General features: G+C 38.9%; 2 protein-coding genes across 9 annotated transcripts in view; one reads left to right on the top strand and one right to left on the bottom strand.

The window, feature by feature from the left end:
• LOC127412013 (methylcytosine dioxygenase tet3-B-like) overlaps positions 1–4,451 on the bottom strand; it is a 60,985-nt gene extending 56,534 nt beyond the window's left edge. Inside the window, exon 1 of the mRNA XM_051648018.1 lies at positions 3,248–4,451. Within this exon, the coding sequence (XP_051503978.1) occupies positions 3,248–4,408 (1,161 nt within the window). The 5' untranslated portion in view covers positions 4,409–4,451. The remainder of the gene's footprint in view (positions 1–3,247) is intronic.
• On the top strand, positions 4,420–20,521 carry LOC127412014 (solute carrier family 25 member 16-like). Of its 8 annotated transcripts, none has more exons than XM_051648025.1 (11): positions 13,216–13,307; positions 13,417–13,526; positions 14,103–14,244; positions 14,463–14,555; positions 14,692–14,825; positions 15,215–15,278; positions 15,370–15,491; positions 15,568–15,634; positions 15,743–15,905; positions 18,292–18,360; positions 18,569–20,521. In XM_051648025.1, exons 3-11 carry the CDS (start codon positions 14,148–14,150, stop codon positions 18,723–18,725), a joined length of 966 nt encoding a protein of 321 aa, XP_051503985.1. In that variant the 5' UTR covers positions 13,216–13,307; positions 13,417–13,526; positions 14,103–14,147; the 3' UTR covers positions 18,726–20,521. The 8 variants fall into 8 exon arrangements, with proteins under 8 accessions (XP_051503987.1, XP_051503988.1, XP_051503985.1 ...); XM_051648024.1 differs by having other exon boundaries at positions 13,217–13,277; XM_051648027.1 differs by lacking the exons at positions 13,216–13,307; positions 13,417–13,526 and adding an exon at positions 4,420–4,563.
• The last annotated feature ends 279 nt before the right edge of the window (positions 20,522–20,800 follow it).

The raw sequence follows: 20,800 nt of genomic DNA on the forward strand, positions 1-20,800 counted from the left end.
TGTGAGGTCTGTGAATTAAATCTGTTTAAACTAGATATACAGTATATTTGCAGATGACATATGAATTACATGTCTCAAATGGCTCCTTCACGTCTCCGCTTAAGAAACTATTCGGCCAAACAAGACAATTTATTGGCAGATGCTGATCATTTATAAATACCAAATATCATCCGATTTATCTGCCTTGACGTTATATCGTCAACCACTACACACTACACTGGTAGAGCTTTGTGTTTAACACTATATATTCAAAAGAATCTGCTCTTAAGAGTAATTTGTTCAAGAATTGGACTTCACTGGTCACGATGTTTTGCGCATAGAAATAAAGAGCAGGTTTAACGCGACAGATTTAAAAGAACCTGCTCATAAGAGTCATTTCTTCAAGAACCACACTAAACTGTTTTGTGCTGTAGATTCAAAAGAACAAGCTCATATGAGTCATTTGTTCAGGAACCACATTACAGTGGTCATGCTGTGTGTTTCGCGCTGTAGATTCAAAAGAACCGGCTCATAAGAGTCATTTGTGCGGGAACCACACTAAACTGTTTTGTGCTGTAGATTTAAAAGAACCAGCTCATAAGAGTAATCTGTTCGGGAATTGGACTACACTGATCGTGCTGTTTTGCTTACAGAAATAAACAGATGGTACGCACTATAGATTCAAAAGAGCCAGATTATAAGCGTCATTTGTTCAGGAACCACACTACAGTGGTCACGCTGTGTGTTTCGCGCTGTAGATTCAAAAGCATCGGCTCATAAGAGCCATTTGTTTGGGAATTGGACTACACTGGTCATGCTGTTTTGCTTACAGAAATAGATGGTTTTGCACTATTGAGTCAAAAGAACCAGCTTATAAGAGTAATTTGTTCAAGAACCATAATACAGTGGTCACGCTGTGTGTTTTACACTATAGATTCAAAAGAACAAGCTCATAAGAGCCATTTGATCGGGAACCACACTACATTGGTCACGCTGTGTGTTTTGCGCTGTAGATTCAAAAGAACAAGCTCATAAGAGACATTTCATCGGGAACCACACTACAGTAGTCACGCTGTGTGTTTCGCGCTGTAGATTCAAAAGAACTGGCTCATATGAGTCATTTGATCAGGAACCAAACTACAGTAGTCACGCTGTGTGTTTCGCGCTGTAGATTCAAAAGAACAAGCTCATAAGAGACATTTCATCGGGAACCACACTACATTGGTCACGCTGTGTGTTTTGCACTGTAGATTCAAAAGAACCGGCTCATAAGAGACATTTCATCGGGAACCACACTACATTGGTCACGCTGTGTGTTTTGCACTGTAGATTCAAAAGAACCGGCTCATAAGAGACATTTCATCGGGAACCACACTACAGTAGTCACGCTGTGTGTTTCACGCTGTAGATTCAAAAGGACAAGCTCATATGAGTCATTTGATCGGGAACCACACTACATTGGTCACGCTGTGTGTTTTGCGCTGTAGATTCAAAAGAACCGGCTCATAAGAGACATTTCATCGGGAACCACACTACATTGGTCACGCTGTGTGTTTCGCACTGTAGATTCAAAAGAACTGGCTCAATTGAGTCATTTGATCGGGAACCACACTACTGTAGTCACACTGTGTGTTTCGCGCTGTAGATTCAAAAGAACAAGCTCATATCGGTCATTTGATTGGGAACCACACTACAGTGGTCACACTGTGTGTTTCGCACTGTAGATTCAAAAGAACCGGCTCATTAGAGTCATTTGATCGGGAACCACACTACTGTAGTCACACTGTGTGTTTCGCGCTGTAGATTCAAAAGAACCGACTCATAAGAGACATTTCATCAGGAACCACACTACATTGGTCACGCTGTGTGTTTCGCACTGTAGATTCAAAAGAACAAGCTCATATCAGTCATTTGATCGGGAACCACACTACAGTGGTCACACTGTGTGTTTCACGCTGTAGATTCAAAAGAACCGGCTCATTAGAGTCATTTGATCGGGAACCACACTAAACTGTTTTGTGCTGTAGAATCAAAAGAACTGGCTCATAATAGTAATTTGTTTGGGAACCACACTACATTGGTCACGCTGTGTGTTTTGCGCTGTAGATTCAAAAGAACTGGCTCATAAGAGTAATTTGTTCGGGAACCACACTACATTGGTCACGCTGTGTGTTTTGCGCTGTAGATTCAAAAGAACCGGCTCATAAGAGACATTTCATCGGGAACCACACTACATTGGTCACGCTGTGTGTTTCGCACTGTAGATTCAAAAGAACTGGCTCAATTGAGTCATTTGATCGGGAACCACACTACTGTAGTCACACTGTGTGTTTCGCGCTGTAGATTCAAAAGAACAAGCTCATATCAGTCATTTGATCGGGAACAACACTACAGTGGTCACGTTGTGTGTTTCGTGCTGTAGATTCAAAAGAACAAGCTCATATAGGTCATTTGATTGGGAACCACACTACAGTGGTCACACTGTGTGTTTCACGCTGTAGATTCAAAAGAACCGGCTCATTAGAGTCATTTGATCGGGAACCACACTAAACTGTTTTGTGCTGTAGATTCAAAAGAACTGGCTCATAAGAGTAATTTGTTCGGGAACCACACTACAGTGGTCGCGCTGTGTGTTTTGCGCTGTAGATTCAAAAGAACCAGCTCATTAGAGTCATTTGATTGGGAACCACACTACAGTGGTCACGCTGTGTGTTTCGCACTGTAGATTCAAAAGAACTGGCTCATATCAGTCATTTGATCGGGAACCACACTACAGTGGTCACGTTGTGTGTGTTTCGTGCTGTAGATTCAAAAGAACCGGCTCAGTCATTTGATCGGGAATTGGACTGCACTGGTCGTGCTGCGTGTTTCACGTACAGAAATAAATGCATGTTCTATAAACTTCAACGGAACCAGAAGTCATGCAAAACATACTGTCAGGTGTTTTTTATTTATATTTTTTTCAGAATAAGAAGTGGTTCTTGGTTCCCAACTTTACTCAAAACTTACATCTAGCCTGTGTTTGCATCCAGAACTCAAAAATGGCATGTCCTGTTTGATAAATACAAACGCTAGGATCAATGTTATTTTGGCAGATGTGAAAATTTTCATTGAATAATGACTTAAAGATCAGTCTGTTCCTCAAACTAAAATATAGTATGGCTTCAGAAAAGGAGACGGTGAAACTGATAGCTGTGTAACGACTCTTCAAAAATGTCTTCTTTTGTGAGAGAGACGCATCAAAAAGAGGAAGCATCAGGTGCCTTACCTCTCCCGTACAGATCATCAAGGGCCTTTTCCTCAGCTCGATACATTTCCTGAGCTTACAGATCTGATGGCCTGTTTTTCGGTTCAGGCAACTGCTACATTCCCCACAGTTGAACTTGCACAGGCAGGTCGCACAAACGCCACAATGACTTCTCTTTTTTCTCTCTCTCCTCTCTTGAACTCTAAGTAAATGCAGCTGAATATCCTCGACCTGGAGAGGAGGGTTTCCTGAGGTTCTGTGCACCAGAACCAACTCTGCTTCGCTGTCAAATGAGGACTGGTTGCTCTCTGTATTACTGGATAGCGTGCTGTTGAAAGATGTTGTTGCCACGTCTTTGTCACAAAGAGTTCTGTTGTAAATGGTTGTGCTCAGAGAGAGGAGAGAAAGCGCTCCTTCTTTCTTCATTAACATTTCAGCATCGTCAATTTCATCTTTGGTGTCCACGTCTACAGTGCTTTGCAACTCTATTTTTCCTAACTGGGGAGCATTTGTGATGTTTTCAAGTGCTGGTGATTCTTTAGGGGATTGACAAACAAGGGAGGTTACGGTCTCATCTGCTTCTGTAGAGGTTTCTGGAGTGGTTTCACAAGAATTGTGAGAAAAGTCAGTGTGTTGGTTAATGATTTCGTTGACCTCCTTAGCCTGACCTGAAACATACTTATCTGACGGTAAAGGGGAGGGAATGGTTGGGCCTGAGGTATCAGCGTTGTAGGCAAAGTCCACGTTATTGACGGGTTTGTGCTCTAAAGGGTCACACTGCTCAACAAGGGCAGCCTCTGTATCAGTAGGAGCACAGCATCTTTCATTTTGTACAGTTTCTGTGTTTGCCTTTACCTTCTCCTCTGCCTTGTCAGTGTCAAGAACGACAGTCTTTCTGTGCTCCTCCGCAGTTTCCTCCGAGCTTATGTTAATGGTCAGTCCCTCTCCAGTAGGAATAAGAGCGCTCTTTTGTTGCCCATCACTATTAAGATCATGAAGTTTGAGCCTTTTAGTAACAGTATCCTGTTCCCTGTTCTGCTGACCTCCCCTTCTCCATGTAACCACCCTCGTATGAGACTCATCTTCCTGTAGGACACTCTGACACAACCGACTATTGCGAGGTGACTTCCCTTGGCCATTACGTTTTGACAACAAGCCATTTTGGGTCAAAGAAGCACGCATACGTCTGGATACTTTAACAACGGGGACAGTCTTGACTCTCCTCTTGCTAGGCTTGCTGACAGCACTCCTCTGGGACCCCTTGGCTGCCCGTTTTTTGTCTGTGGACTTCCTGATCTCATCTTGCCTCCTGAGTGTGGCCGAGCAATTAGATTTGAGTGAGTTTGCTGTTTGTCTTGTAGTCATGAAAGGTTTCACACCCCTGACATTTTTCTTTCTGGATTCACGTGATGATTTTTGGGCTGGTTTGGGTGTACGAGGCATAGCTGGGCTGAGTGAGGAGGTGGGAGGTGAGGTACAGGACAGTCGGCATGGGAAACAGTATACTGATGATGCTGGACAGTGGTATTTGTCAAATCTTTCCTGTAATGTTTCAAGTAAGATCACATATTGATGAATGGTTACCTGTGGAAAAGACAATTAATTATTTTATAATTCATTCTCAAATCCTTTGTATTATGTAGCATGATGTAGCATCTGATTGCATTCATTTAATTCACGTTTAAGCTAATGGAGTGTCAAATAAACCATACAGTAAACAGGCCATCTAACCAGGGCTGGCACAAATGCTAGCGCTGCAGCATTGTTTATCAGTTGGGTTGCTAGGAGACATCTCTAATGAGAGTCAAACCCCTGCTAAGCTAACGGGAGAGTTGCAGTTTTGTTTTCTTAAATGTCATCTTCTGAATATTGGGGAATGGAATGCATTTATGGTCGGAGATATCAAGCAGGAATATCCCACATCCAATTTGAATGGAACGCAGCATAACCGTGTACCCTGATGAAACGAAATTTATTGCAAGCAATATTTAAATCGCAAATATTATTAGATAGATTTTTCCAGGTATTATAGACCTCCTTGGTAGATTCATATGAAAAACTATGATTTTTGAATGTCTGTTTGCGAGACGTTCATTTCACAAAACAGTCATGCTGCAGTTAAAATTAAGCTTGCTTGAGCATTAAGTGTCGTTTCAAGTTCTGGCTTTCGTGCGTGGAAGTGTTTTTAAAATGTCAATTGGTATTAATAGTTAGCTGCGACATAATGTATGATGCCCAAAGGCACAGGGTGTCTTATTCATTGTGAAACTGTGTTTTCTTAATGGCATGAATCACACTGAAGGCCTAGAATTTAAATGCACGGCCCGCCACTGCTTAAATGTGCACTCAGTAACTTTTGTCTTTGTGTCATCTTGGACTTACACTGACACTTAGCGACTTGGATGCAGCATCATTTAAAATCAATAGTTTTCAGTTTCAGATGCCATTGTAGAAATGCAGTATTCACAGCCAGCCATGATTGCTTTAATCAATGAGTGAAAGTGTAAAATAACAGGACGGTTACTGAGATTAAGCGAGTAGTATTCGGCTGGTCATGTGATTCTAACATGGCAGCCCCCATGTGTAGACCCTCTCCATGTAGAATAAAACAGCTTTTATAAGGTTACTGATATGACTGGAGTCTTCATTATAATATGAGTGGTTCATGATTTCCTTCATATATTGCAAAATTACAATTCATGTCTTTAGGAGTTAAACTTTTTTAATGAGGAAAGAATTACTGAGTGCACCTTTAAGTGCCATATACTCTCATGACCGTGTGTCCAGGTGCAAAGTATTATCCTCACAAGAAAGAGTCCAAACTCTAAGTTCCTTAATGCTGTCATAAACTCTGAATGGAAATACAGAGGATACTGTAAACATTTTGCGATACTAAAGTAAAAAATAAACTGTAACCTTAATTTACTATACAATGCATTCTGCTCAAAAACACATAAGCTACAATATAATTACATTGCTATTACGATGACAAAACTGTACGACAAATCATGCTTCTTGGACAGACATCACCTACAAAATAAGTACCATAATATTACCATGTTTTTGGACATTTAACATGGCAATACCATGCTTTGTTTTGGACATACACCACAAAGGTACTGTGGTTTTCTTTGAAGAACCTTTTTGTAAGGGATAGTCTAACCTGTTGTTACACAGGTTAAATGTATTTTAACTGTTTGTTTCAAAAGTGTTTTTATCTGGCTCAGTTACGGAGTATTTACACTTAAAGGTGAAACAGTTTGTTGAAGTTTGAAGTTGGTGTGAAGTGAGTTTGTGCGTGATGGGTGCCTGCAGTATTTTTGTGCGTGATGGGCGCGTGCAGTATTTTTGAGCGTGATGGGCATGTGCAGGATTTTTGTGCGTGAGGGGCGCCTGCAGTATTTTTGTGCGTGATGGGAGCATGCAGTATTTTTGTGCATGATGGGCACATGCAGTATATTTGAGCGTGATGGGCTTGCAGCATTTTTGAGCGTGATGGGCACGAGCAGTATTTTTGAGCGTGATGGGCACGTGCAGGATTTTTGAGCGTGATGGGCACGTGCAGGATTTTTGTGCGTGATGGGCGCGTGCAAGATTTTTGTGCGTGATGGGCGCCTGCAGTATTTTTGTGTGTGATGGGAGCATGCAGTATATTTGAGCGTGATGGGCTTGCAGCATTTTTGAGCGTGATGGGCACGAGCAGTATTTTTGAGCGTGATGGGCACGTGCAGGATTTTTGAGCGTGATGGGCACGTGCAGGATTTTTGTGCGTGATGGGCACGTGCAGGATTTTTGTGCGTGATGGGCACGTGCAGGATTTTTGTGCGTGATGGGCACGTGCAGGATTTTTGAGCGTGATGGGCACGTGCAGGATTTTTGTGCGTGATGGGCACGTGCAGGATTTTTGTGCGTGATGGGCACGTGCAGGATTTTTGAGCGTGATGGGCACGTGCAGGATTTTTGTGCGTGATGGGCGCATGCAGTATTTTTGTGCGTGATGGGCGCCTGCAGTATTTTTGTGCGTGATGGGAGCATGCAGTATTTTTGAGCGTTATGGGCATGCAGTATTTTTGTGCATGATGGGCGCATGCAGTATTTTTGAACGTGATGGGAGCATGCAGTATTTTTGAGCGTGATGAGAGCATGCAGTATTTTTGTGCGTGATGGGAGCATGCAGTTTTTGTGGGTGATGGGCGCATGCAGTATTTTTGTGCGTGATGGGAGCATGCAGTATTTTTGTGCGTGATGGGAGCATGTAGTATTTTTGAACGTGATGGGCATGCAGTATTTTTGTGCATGATGGGTGCATGCAGTTATTGTGGTTGATGGGCGCATACAGTATTTTTGTGTGTTGTGGGCGTGTGCAGGATTTTTGTGCGTGATGGGTGCCTGCAGTATTTTTGTGCATGATGGGCGCATGCAGTATAATTTGAGCGTGATGGGCGTGCAGTATTTTTGAGCGTGATGGGCATGCATTATTTTTGTGCATGATGGCTGTGAAGTATTTTTGAGCGTGATGGGTGCCTGCAGTATTTTTGTGCATGATGGGCGCATGCAGTTTTTGTGGGTGGTGGGCGCATGCAATATTTTTGTGCATGATGGGCGCGTGCAGGATTTTTGTGCGTGATAGGTGCATGCAGTATTTTTGAGCATGATGGCTGTGAAGTATTTTTGAGCGTGATGGGCATGCAGTATTTTTGTGCATGATGGGTGAATGCAGTTATTGTGGGTGATGGGAGCATGCAGTATTTATGTGCGTGATGGGAGCATGCAGTATTTTTGTGCGTGATGGGAGCATTCAGTGTTTTTGAGCGTGATGGGAGCATGCAGTATTTTTGAACGTGATGGGCATGCAGTATTTTTGTGCGTGATGGGTGCATGCAGTTATTGTGGGTGATGGGCGCATGCAGTATTTTTGTGCGTTGTGGGCGTGTGCAGGATTTTTGAGCGTGATAGGCGCGTGCTGGATTTTTGTGCGTGATGGGTGCCTGCAGTATTTTTGTGCATGATGGGCGCATGCAGTATATTTGAGCGTGATGGGCATGCAGTATTTTTGTGCATGATGGGCATGCAGTATTTTTGTGCATGATGGGCGCCTGCAGTATTTTTGTGGGTGAAGGGCGCGTGCAGGATTTTTGTGAGTTATGGATAGGCGCGTGCAGGATTTTTTTGCGTGATGGGCACGTGCAGTATTTTTGAGCGTTATGGGCATGCAGTATTTTTGTGCATGATGGGCGCATGCAGTTTTTGTGGGTGATGGGCGCATGCAGTATTTTTGTGCATTGTGGGCGTGTGCAGAATTTTTGAGCGTGATAGGCATGTGCTGGATTTTTGTGCGTGATGGGTGCCTGCAGTATTTTTGTGCATGATGGGCGCATGCAGTATTTTTGTGCATGATGGGCGCGTGCAGGATTTTTGTGCATGATGGGCGCCTGCAGTATTTTTGTGCGTGATGGGAGCATGCAGTATTTTTGAGCGTGATGGGTGCGAGCAGTATTTTTGTGCATGATGGGCGCAAGTACTTTTTGTGGGTGATGGGCGCATGCAGTATTTTTGAGCATGATGGGAGCATGCAGTATTTTTGAGCGTGATGGGCATGCAGGGCTTTTGTGCATGATGGGCGCATGCATTTTTTGTGGGTGATGGGCGCATGCAGTATTTTTGTGCGTGATGGGCGCTTGCAGGATTTTTGAGCGTGATGGGCGCGTGCAGGATTTCTGATATCACGCGTTCCTCCGAGTCACGCGCCCATGATACCCAAAACTGCTGTCTAGCAAGGGAACTCACAAGGTTTTCAGATACAGCCGCGGTAGCTAACTAATCGTTTGACGTTCACACATGCTTATCTCTTACGACAGTTTGTTTCAGTTTCTATAAACCCCTCAACAATCTATAACATGAGATATGAATCAAACCAACCAAACATGAAGGGTATAATCTGTGATTTGCTGTATTGTACACTTTGAATTGAGTTGAAATACTTAAATTACATACCAGAGAGACAGTTGCACTGTCTGAAGGGCTAATAATATTCCCCGCCTGTAAGACACGACTGATCCTTCAGCATTCCCCGGGCACGCGTGAAAAGCAGCTCGGTCTACAGTGTTCACAATGTAACTTTGAACTGTAACACTGACATTCTGCCACGGAGAGTAAAGCACCTAATAAAGGCAAGTCCTTCTTATGTCAATCCATTCACCGCAGCCCTCCGCAAGACACGACCTACACACTCTCCAGTCAACTTCAGGCTATTTAATGGGCGTCCGTGAGGTGGTGGGAAAACCCGGACTGGATCTTCTTCTCGATACAATTTGTGCAATGCAGCCAGCAGAAAGTTTGTCATATCAATAATTATGAAGCAACTACTGTAATTCACCGTGCTTTTATCTAACTTGTCGTATATGCCTGATGTCTAAACGTGTGCACCACGATTTGAGATGATGTCAGTTTCACTATGACTCCACTCCGGATGTTTAGCGCAACACTGAACACTTCACCTACCTTTATCTGTACTTTTCAAACAGAAGGTTTTAAAGATTCAAACAATCCAAAATACTTTTCATATTAATTTCAGATAATTACAGACATTATTAAAATAATAATAATAATACTATTACTACTTCTACTGCTGCTGCTGCTGCTACCAGGGGCGGATTTAGTGATTTGGGGGCCCTAGGCAAAATACAGGAATGGGGCCCTCTTCATTGTTATTATTTTATTATTATTATTATTATTTTATTATTTACTGTGGTATGCCATGAAAACAGTGGTTGCTCATTCAAAAAATCACTTAATCGCACAATTTGCTTCAACGACAATCTTTAATTTCTTTCAATGCCATAAACTTTGCAAGCTTGGGCAAATCTAATAAAAAAGTTTTAGACTAATTCTTTCTCAGAGGTGCTCATTGTAGCAGCCTGGTAAATTTTATACAAAACTTTGTTAACAGATGAACCGAACTACCAGATGAATCTGTCTCTGTCTCACAAGAGTTGCTTATAGCAGCCAGCCAGTCAGAATGGATTTTTTGTCTTACGGGAGAGCATAATAAGTAATCAATCACATTTGAATGATTTCCTCATCCATTACAAATTTTGACATAATTACATATTTTATAACTATTAATATTCATGTTAAGATAAATGATAGCAATTTCTAAATCTCCAACACACCACAGAATATATACGGCTAGTTTCTTATTTCCTGATTTGTAACTAAAAAAACATAAATAAATGTTTTTATTAACATATTAATTGTGGTGCTCTATAAATAGACCACTATTTTGAATAGGCTATTAGAGGAACTCATCCCACTGTGGTGTTTCTCTTAATCTCAGAAACATTCTGAATCCAGAGTTTCCCAGTCATAAGCTCACCGCTACTAAAACTCATCATCTAGAGCAGGGGTCGGCAACCTTTTTGACATGGAGTGCCATTTTTTATTTTCCTGGTCAACGGCTGTGCTTATTTGCTTATTTGATTACTGATCACAAAATTGTGTGGAATCTTAAATATTTCTTAAATTATGTCATACGTTTTTCAAAATCACACAGAGGGGTAATCACTAACACACAAGCAACAGTGAGAGAGGAGCAGGCTATTTTATTTATATGAAGATTTTCACACCTCCATTCCAATCTACATCTTGATGTAATCCTTCCTCATGATCACACAGAACTACAACATCTAGACATAGACTTTCAGAGCAAAAATAATACCTCACATTTTAATTGATCACCTCTCAGCATGTACTGTTTTTTACGTGCAGTACATAAAATTGTGGTTCACTGATTTAGAGTGTGGCCCTGTGACCAGTTCGCAGCGCAGAGATAACATTAACTCACCCAACCCTGAAAGCACGTCCATGGCCATGCGCTAAAGTTGGAGTGCTCAAGATTTCCCTGCCTGTACCTCCACGAATTTGCGTAGTTGTGTAAAACCTTGGAATATTCCATTAAACCTGACCTGAGCGGGTTGCTGAGCGGGTTGCTTGCATTGATGGTGCAGAAAATAACAGCAATACAAATAATATCGGTGTTATAACAGCGATATTTCAAGTTTCAGCATATGTTATTTTGCATTAATAATAATAAAAAATATAATTTGTATTTTTAGGAGGCCCTCAGCTTTTAGGGGCCCTAGGCGGTTGCCTACCTTTGCCTAGTGCTAAGTCCACCCCTCACTGCTGCTTGTAACACCTGAGACTTTTGCACTAGCAGCCACCAGAGGTCGCTAGGAGTTTAGAGACGTTTAGTTTGTAGTTCTGCATATTCCTTGTCTTGTCATGTGGTATATGTGTCTTGTTCTCATTGGTTTATTGTCTTGTTAACTTGTTATCAGTTCTGCTCAGTTACTGGTTCCTGTTTAGTAGTCTTGTTATCTTGTTATCTTGTTATCTTGTTATTAGTCTTGTCATTGGTTGTCTTTGTCACGTGTTTCCCTTATCAGTGTATTTTAGTCCTCTTGTTTGCCTTTGTCTCTGGTCGAGTGTTGTTGGTTGTAACTCTGTTCTGTTACCAGCACTGTAAATAAACTGCACTTGGGTTCACACTTCAGCTTCTTCATCTCTGTCTGTTCCTGTCTTCAGCCTGCCACAATGTTACACTACTACTATCAAAATCAGAATGAGCTTTAATGCCAAGTGTTCTCATGTACACAGGGAATTATTTAATTTTTATTTTTATTTATTTGTATTTATTTTTTTGGTGATAAGAGAAACACAATGCACACAGAACACTACAGTGAGACACATAATATAAAACAAGGTAAGAATACAAATAGACATACAAATAATAGGACATATAACACAGAATGGCGTATGTACATGTGCAAGTGGTAATATATGTGCAAGGTAGGGGTATGTACAGTTATTGAATTAAATATGTGAATTTACAGAAGGACTTGCCTTTATTAGGTGCTTTACTCTGTGTGGCAGAATGTCAGTGTTACAGTTCAAAGTTACATTGTGAAGACTGCAGACCGAATGCTGAAGGATCCGTCGTGTCTTACAGGCGGGGAATATTATTAGCCCTTCAGACAGTGCAACTGTCTCTCTGGTATGCACATATGTAAATTCACATGAGATATGTATTTACATTACTGCATTATGGGGGAGTCCTGAGGCAGTTTAACAGAGGGCAACAGTTCAAAAAGGGAGTGGGCAGGGTGTGCGGGGTCCAGAGTGATTCTACCTGCATGTTTTCTCACTCTGGAGATGTACAGGTCTTGGAGGGTGGGCAGGGGGGCACCAATAATCCTCTCAGCAGTCCTGACTGTCCGTTGTAGTTTCCTTCTGTCTGATTTGGTGGCTGAACCAAACCAGACAGTTATAGATATACTATTATTATTATTATTATTATTATTATTATTAAAAAGCCCAGTGCATTTTAGTTAAATAACACATAATGTAAAACTCAATACACAATATTACAAATGTATCATAAACAGACAATATTTTATCATAAAATATGAGACTAATTTACAAACAAATTATATAATTATATTATTTTTAAGTCGTGCATTTTTATTTAAATGACAACACATAATGTAAAACTCACAATATTACAAATGTTCATGTACAGGTAATATTTAATCATAATAAAATCTGATTGATGAAAATACAACCAATGTATTATTATTTTTATGGTTATTATTTTTATTATTATAATTTTATTTAAATTATAACACAATTAAATTGTTTTTAAAATTGTAATTTTATTAAGTATTCTTCTTCTTCTTTTTTCTTCTTCTTCTTCTTCTTCTTATTATTATTATTTATTACTACTACTACTACTATTACCATCCGGTGCATATTTTATTTAAAGAATAACTCATAATACACATACACAATATCACAAGATTTACAAAAAATATTTAATCATATTAAAATCTGTCAGATAAATGCACAACCAACTAAAAGAGAAATACAATTAAACTGTAAAGCAAATTACAGAATACGGCGTGGTTCGTGTTACGTATTAATTCTGCGACAGGAAATGAATCAGTGAAAGACACCCCACATTGGCGAAACTACTGATAAACACGTGAAAAATGTATGTAATGTTGCTATGCCTTAATTTGATGTAAGTCGTTTTTAAGCAAAAACATCGTCTACGTTGTAAAGGATTAAAGACGTGTCGTTTTAATGCAGAACAATGTTTTTATTGTCATATGTTTATTTCATTCACACAGTCCATGCGCAGTGTTTATAACAGAAAGCTGACAGCTTCAGTAGCGTTCGATAGACAGTTGTGCAACCCGCTGACCTTCGTTTCTGTTTGGATTTATTTGCAAGCATTCAGGTCAGTGCCACTGCAAAACTTTGGCATATGTGTTGGGTAAGAAAAGAAAAGTTTAAATTGCGTAAACATTGAAATATGACAGGCTTATTCACAGGACAGTAACAGTTACCAATGTAACAATTAGCTAATATTGTTTATTGTGTATTTTGACACTGTGTACGTTATAAATGCTATGCTTGTGAACGTCAGGGTAGCGCATTGTGCAGAAATCAGCACACCAGTATATACATTGTTACATGAATCACAGTATAGTATTGCAACATTACTTTTTGTAAGGGCATTTAGAACCTGGCATAGATTGTGTTTTTTATTAATTATAGAATGTATTGTCTGTATAGAAGTATTAATACAATAGCTATTACATTTATATATATTAAAAAGCTAGAACTGCCTGTCTGGTTTAGAAGTGTCCATCTTTTAGCATTTCCCTGAGCCAGACTCATAAAGTTACACATCTACAACCCTGTCCAACAGTTTCTGACTTGTATGACTTTCCTGAGTGCATAAGCCAGACTGTGACACAGATATACTGAGGCATAGGAATAACCATGCAAATGTTTGTTTACCATATTCCAGAGTATGCTAAAGATATGAATATACTGGAGTGATAAAACAGACATCATGACAGCGGAGGCCGTGTCCTCAGGAGGTCAGACTCAGATCCCAGCCCCTGTTCAGAAGGACTACTACTACTTTTTCCGCTCTTTCGTAGCAGGAGGTGAAGTTTCACTTCATACCTTTAAATGTTGTTGATGATTTTTGATAATGAGTATTTAAATGCATACATTCAGTTCATGATTTTCTTTCCAGTATTATTATTATTATTTATAAAACTGCATCATTTGAATTCATGAATTTATCATTTAATTTCTTGTCATGTTATGGGGCTCAAGGAGCATTGAGCTATAACCCACTGACATATTTTTGTTCACAAAGGTGTTGCAGGTTGCTGTGCCAAGGCCACCATAGCGCCTCTGGATAGAGTGAAAATTTTACTACAAGCTCAAAATCCTCATTACAATCACCTTGGTAAGTCAAATGTATTTCAATGGAAATAAAAGTATGTATGTAAAACTATGTATTAGAATACAGTTTTGGAGTTATTTTTTTCAATCAACAAAATCCTAAATATGGGATGTTATATCCTCTCTTCTGTTATTTGTAGGAGTGTTTGCCACACTTAAGGCTGTGCCAAAAAAGGAGGGTTTCCTTGGACTATACAAAGGAAATGGGGCTATGATGATCAGGATTTTTCCATATGGAGCCATTCAGTTTATGGCTTTTGATAGCTATAAAAAGGTTTGTTGTTTCTCATAGTCATCATCATCTACTAATACTAACCCATATTGGTTAGTGATTAATTAAAAGTAGATACGCTACTAACTACATTTAAGTATCATGACAATAGCTCAGCTGATTGCAAAAATAAATGAAATAATTTGATGGTTATATATTTGAAATTATACCAACCCCTTAAAAAGCTGAAGTGTAGTCAGTTGCATTTGTTAGTTGCTTGACAGTAGTTCAATTAATTTTAAATTCTGAATAGCTTTTAGCTTGGCCAAACTACAGTTTCAAAGTAGCTTCCCCTACACTGAGGCTAACAGTACAAAGCTTTGTAATAATGCCAACTGCACTGTCTGATTAGATTATGTAATGCTTGCAGTAAGCTGTTTCTTTACTTTCAGTTCCTTAGCACACAACTTGGAATATCTGGTCACATTCACCGGCTTATGGCAGGATCTATGGCAGGTTTGTAATTCCTTTCAAGGACTCTTGCACTAGCTCCATATTACTTCATGATGCATCTTATGTCTTTGTCTGCTGTTTATTCCTGCTGCAGGAATGACTGCAGTTATTTGCACTTATCCACTTGATGTGATCCGAGCTCGCTTGGCATTTCAAGTTACAGGAGAGCATCGATACACTGGCATACGAAATGCCTTCCAGACTATTTACCTTAAGGTATGAAGGGTGGAAATATGTTCAATATCAGACTGTTCAATGCTTAATTTTGCATGACAGTGCTTTATCTTTAAAGGAAGGAGGAATCTCTGGGTTCTACCGTGGTCTGACCCCCACGATAATTGGCATGGCTCCATATGCAGGTGATTTTCTGTTCATTTCGCAAGAAATATACAGTATGCACAACTGGAAAACACTTTTGGGCATTCTTCAGCTAACTAACTTCTGTCTCTGTTTTCTTTATCTGCCAGGATTTTCTTTTTTCACGTTTGGTACATTGAAAACTCTGGGACTTACTCACTTTCCAGAACTCCTAGGCAAGCCGTCTCTTGACAACGCTGATGTTTTAGTGCTGAAGACTCACGTCAATCTGTTGTGTGGTGGAATTGCAGGAGCGATTGCTCAAACTATATCGTATGTTTGTTTTTGTTTTTTAAATCTCTGGTTTGTTAGTTATGTCTTGTTTAAAGTTTTCTTTTTTACAAACTTTTCCAGATTTAGTTTTTAAGGTGAAGTGTTTTTTTTTTTTTGCCATCAAACAGAATTGCAAAAATAGTCACCCCTCATCTTCCATTGGTTATCAAACAGATAGACCCACCCCAAACTTACACCATTGGATGAGCCCAGTTATGTCCGGTCCAGTCAGGCCCAGCTAAAACATATGCTCACCTAAAGTACAACTACACATCTGAAGATTTTTTTTAGCAGTTCTCCTAAATTAAAAAATGTAAATGTAAGACACAGTAGATCTTTATTGGTGGTTAAGCGATTATGGATTTTTCAACTGATACCAATATCGTTGCTGAAATCTAAAGAGTGGGTTTGCAGATAGCTGATATAATGCCAATATACATAATATAATGGCAAATGAGATACAGAATTATAAAGTTTTTTTGTTATTTTACACTATTTACTCAAAATTCACTAAATAATATAATAAAGCAATATCACAAGAGCAAGAGTGCTGTTATGGCCTTATATCAGCATGGCTGTGAGTCGGCCGTGCTGATTGCCACAGGTAATCACATCAGTGCATATATATGGATAAAACAGCATGATTGTGAGTGTGATATTGCTTTTATACAACAGTTAAACAGATAAGTAAATAAGGAAAAACCAAGAAGCACCACAAAAACTCTCTTGTGTATGGATCTACTTTCTTATGAGTCTGCCGTTGATAGTTCAAAATATGCAGCTAAGCCTCCGTACCTAATTCGAATGCGTCACTTTAGAACTAGTAACGACGGCTTATTGGAGTTATTGGAGAAACAAGGATGTGTGTCTGTGTGTGAGAGAGAGTGACTGAGTGTGTGTCATTCCTAAGTTAGTTTAACTCTATTCTTCAGCTGTGGTGTGGTTGTAATTCACTCCGAGCTATCGTGGAGTGATGCTGCCATTCGGAATTTCCCACTTCTTAAGCTGCAATAAAGAGTATGGCACGTTTAAGTGTTTTGTTGTTGAAGTAAAAAACATGGGGGACGCTAGGCTCATTCTTGCATTTTTCTTGGGGAACTCTTATTTTGACACCAACACAGAAAACGTACTCTCCTCTGCCATTTTGAAAGTTTGTCTCCTTCCAACATGCAAACTCTGGTATCAAAATTATCTCTGCGTTTCCCGGTCGTAATTACTACTTGAGGGGGCGTTTGTGTGTATCTTCCCAATAAAGATAGCATGCACTGTAAACCCTAATAAGTTAGCAGAACTAAAAAAAAAATTAGGTAATCAGTTACATCAATTTAGTTAATAAACTCCAAGTTTAAATTAGTAGTACTTTTGGTTTTTGATTTCGTACTACACATGCATTTTAATTGCTCTTAAAATATTGAGTAAGGGAACTTGTACATTTTGATGACACTTAACTTTAAATGTAACTCTTTGGCTGAACTTAAAATTACCATGTTATCTCAATTTAAATACTTCAAGTAGAGGGAACCACGTTGAATTAAGTAAACCCAACTAAATTACACATTAAATTAACTAGCTATTACAATGATTGCTAGCATGCTGAATGCATGCTAATTGGAAACACTATACTTTGATTAGCATAGCAACTACTCTACATAAAGTGACATTCTTAACTTGTATCTGTCCTCAACTTAAGCTCAAGCTCTAGTATTCACCATAATGGCAACCCCCAAATCTTCAACATAACAGAAACTCTTCTAAATAACATAAAACATTAAACACTAACAAGTCTCCCCCTTTACATTCATCTTGCAGAAAGATACATTATATAACACTTAATTTTAACTTTTACTCTCCCTGTCAATTGGCATGCAAAACATGCTGGGAATTAGAAATCCCTTGCCCAGTTTTAGGTAACCAAACAAAAAATATTTATGTTGTCCCAACACATAGATTAAATAGATCAAAATCTCTGCTATTTCTCTGATTTAGAGTGTCACAAATACAAGTGGAGTGATACAAACAGTAAAGTGTCCTAGTGCTGTTATGACTCCTTTATCAGCACTCTTGGAATGCCTCTCATCCAATCAGATTCGAGGACTGGAACTAACTGTTGTATAAATAGAAAAATAATTGATTATTGACCAGGCTGTCAGTAGATATGGAGCTGTCATATGTGGGAACTACCAAATTTGTTAATTGGTCAAGTGGGCAGTGTTATCGTGTGACACGGATAATTTCAGAATGGCCAATTATCAGCTGGTTAATCGCCCTGATCAATATTCCAGACTGTCACTAGTCTTGATATTGTTTCAAATCAAATTAAACCTGTCTAGTGCCACACATGTGAATTCTAGCCCTTGTGTGATGTCTGTCATATTTTTATGCGTAGATATCCACTAGATGTTGCCCGGAGGAGAATGCAGTTAGGTACATCACTTCCTGATTATGACAAATGCTTGTGAGTATAATCCTCAGGTCTTAAAGAAAAACAACAGCTAGCTACAAAAAAAGTGTTTAGTAACTTATAACAGAGATATTGCTGATGTGTTAAGCAACCCAGGTTGTTCACCACACACTATCTAGCATTTACATCATCTTCTCCACGCCGTGTTATACACATGAACTTATTCTGGAGATCACTAACATGTCTTTATTTTGTTGATCAGGAGCCTCAAAAAAACTCTCAAGCATGTGTACACCCAGTACGGCATCAAGAACGGACTGTATCGTGGCCTGTCCCTCAACTACATCCGCTGTATACCTTCACAAGCAGTTGCCTTCACCACATATGAATTCATGAAGCAAATTCTTCATCTAAACTAGAACAATAGTGACTGGGCCTTAAAGGAACAAGTTGACATGACCCCTGCCAGCATCATGGCAGCAGTGGGTGCCATTCCAATAATGGGTTCTCAGAAACACACACACTGATGGCAGTTCTGTGGCTTTGCACTCCCCGTCAACAGTCACTATGGATGCAGAGGACGAAAGCATCACTGGTCATGGCATGGAAACCAAAGTAAACCTAAGCAACTTCTGCATCAGTTAAACCATATAGCTAATAACAGAAGAGAAAATTACAATTAACAATATGCCTTAACCTATCCACCTGTCTCTAACTTATATCAGTAATGTAAGCAAAACAAATAATGCACCAAAGGTTTTGTGGCTGTGTTTCAATAGATGTATCAGAATGCTTTTAGATACAGTATAACTGATGAAAATGTTTTTTGGTCAGAATCTAAAGAGATGGAACGTAATATTTCTTTGCTAAACTTGATTTGTATATAGCATATATTTCATCAAATCTGGGTCACTTCACCTCAAGTCTTACAGGCTAATATTCACTTAGTGATTTATATGTAGCATATATTTCATCAAATCAAAGAGTGTATTTGAAGCCTATGCATTATTAAGTAATATTTGCATGCCAAGGTTACTGTGGCTCAAGGCTAATGTTTGATCAATGCCTTACTGTACAGATTAATCCATGATAATCACAATCTCCATTTTGGAAGAAAGCAACATCAAAAACAAGTGAAAATGTGTGTGGTGAGGAGCAGATCACAGGCGATTTGTTTATGTAAATTATTAATTGCAGATGTTAAATAATTCAGTCTTTCCTCAGTTTTGAATCTTTTATTGGAGTAGCATATCAAATTAACTTCATGCTATTACACTTTTACCAGCTCAAATGTCATCTAGCAAGTTTCTTAATTCCCAATCGTTGATACCTTATTTTTGTAAGGAAATAAGCACTCTTCAAACTGTTGCACTCTTCTCCTCTCTGTTCTCAGTTTTCTTTGTTGCCATGTGTTTGCGGTGAAATAGTCAACTGGCCATGAACTTTTTGGTACAAGATGGACGTTGCTGCATATGTTTCCAAAAGATGAAAGGGAACATACAGTATATTAGTGAATATATAAGAGATAAGAGAGCCAGTGATAATTTTTTAGTACAGTCAACAGATATTGGAGGATATTGTTTTATAAGTGATAAAATATCATCTCTATGTTAATGATTATTGACAGTCATGATTTATCACATTTTAGGTTTATTTGCACAAAATTCCAGAGCTAAATCACTAAAATGTGTTGTATGTCTTAACTTTTTTTCTGAGGAGGAAGTTTATGATGCTGCTTTGAGTTTTTTTTTTTATTTTGAAAGGCATTTTATCACTATTATTTATTTGCATTCTGACAATGTGTTTGTTTCAGATTAAATGGTTAATAAGCATTGAACTTATGAACAATGAATGTATGCCTGTTTTGTACATGTGATTGTGATGTGGTTAATTTGTATGTATGTTTACATGACCATAAATGAAATGTGAAACCAATTCTTTGGCCAATAGTATTTTATAATCCTATTCCATTCTGCTTCATTTGTTATCCAGTGGGATTTTCCAAACATCCCCTAATCATTGAAATGCATTCAGTATGATACCTCCCACCCACCTATTTGCATTTATTTCCTTTTGAGTTTGTAAGGTACTGTTGTTCAATAGCATGCCTTATTTGACTGGAAAATATGTTATAAACAAAACTCTGGTTATAGTGTATGTCATAGTCATCAATGTTACTAAGTCATAAGAAAAGAAGAGATGTGGTCATTTTTCATTGGGCAGTAGTGTTTTTGTATTGTGAAAATATTTCAAATTAAATATTTATTTAATTAAAGCCCTTTCCACTTTACTGTGAGATAATTTCACCCGTAAATATATACATATTGAATACACAAATTGCAACATAAAGTAGATCCCATTTAGTGAAGCGAAAGTTCAACCTTAAAAATGAAAATTTTATCTTAATTTGCTCACCCTCCAAAACCCTGGTTCTGTCTTTAGTTAGGCAAAATGTTAACCTCAGTCACCATTCACTGTCATTGTATGAAAAAAA

The sequence above is a fragment of the Myxocyprinus asiaticus genome, chromosome 21 (genome assembly GCF_019703515.2).
Source record: "Myxocyprinus asiaticus isolate MX2 ecotype Aquarium Trade chromosome 21, UBuf_Myxa_2, whole genome shotgun sequence".
Taxonomy (NCBI): Eukaryota; Metazoa; Chordata; class Actinopteri; order Cypriniformes; family Catostomidae; genus Myxocyprinus; species Myxocyprinus asiaticus.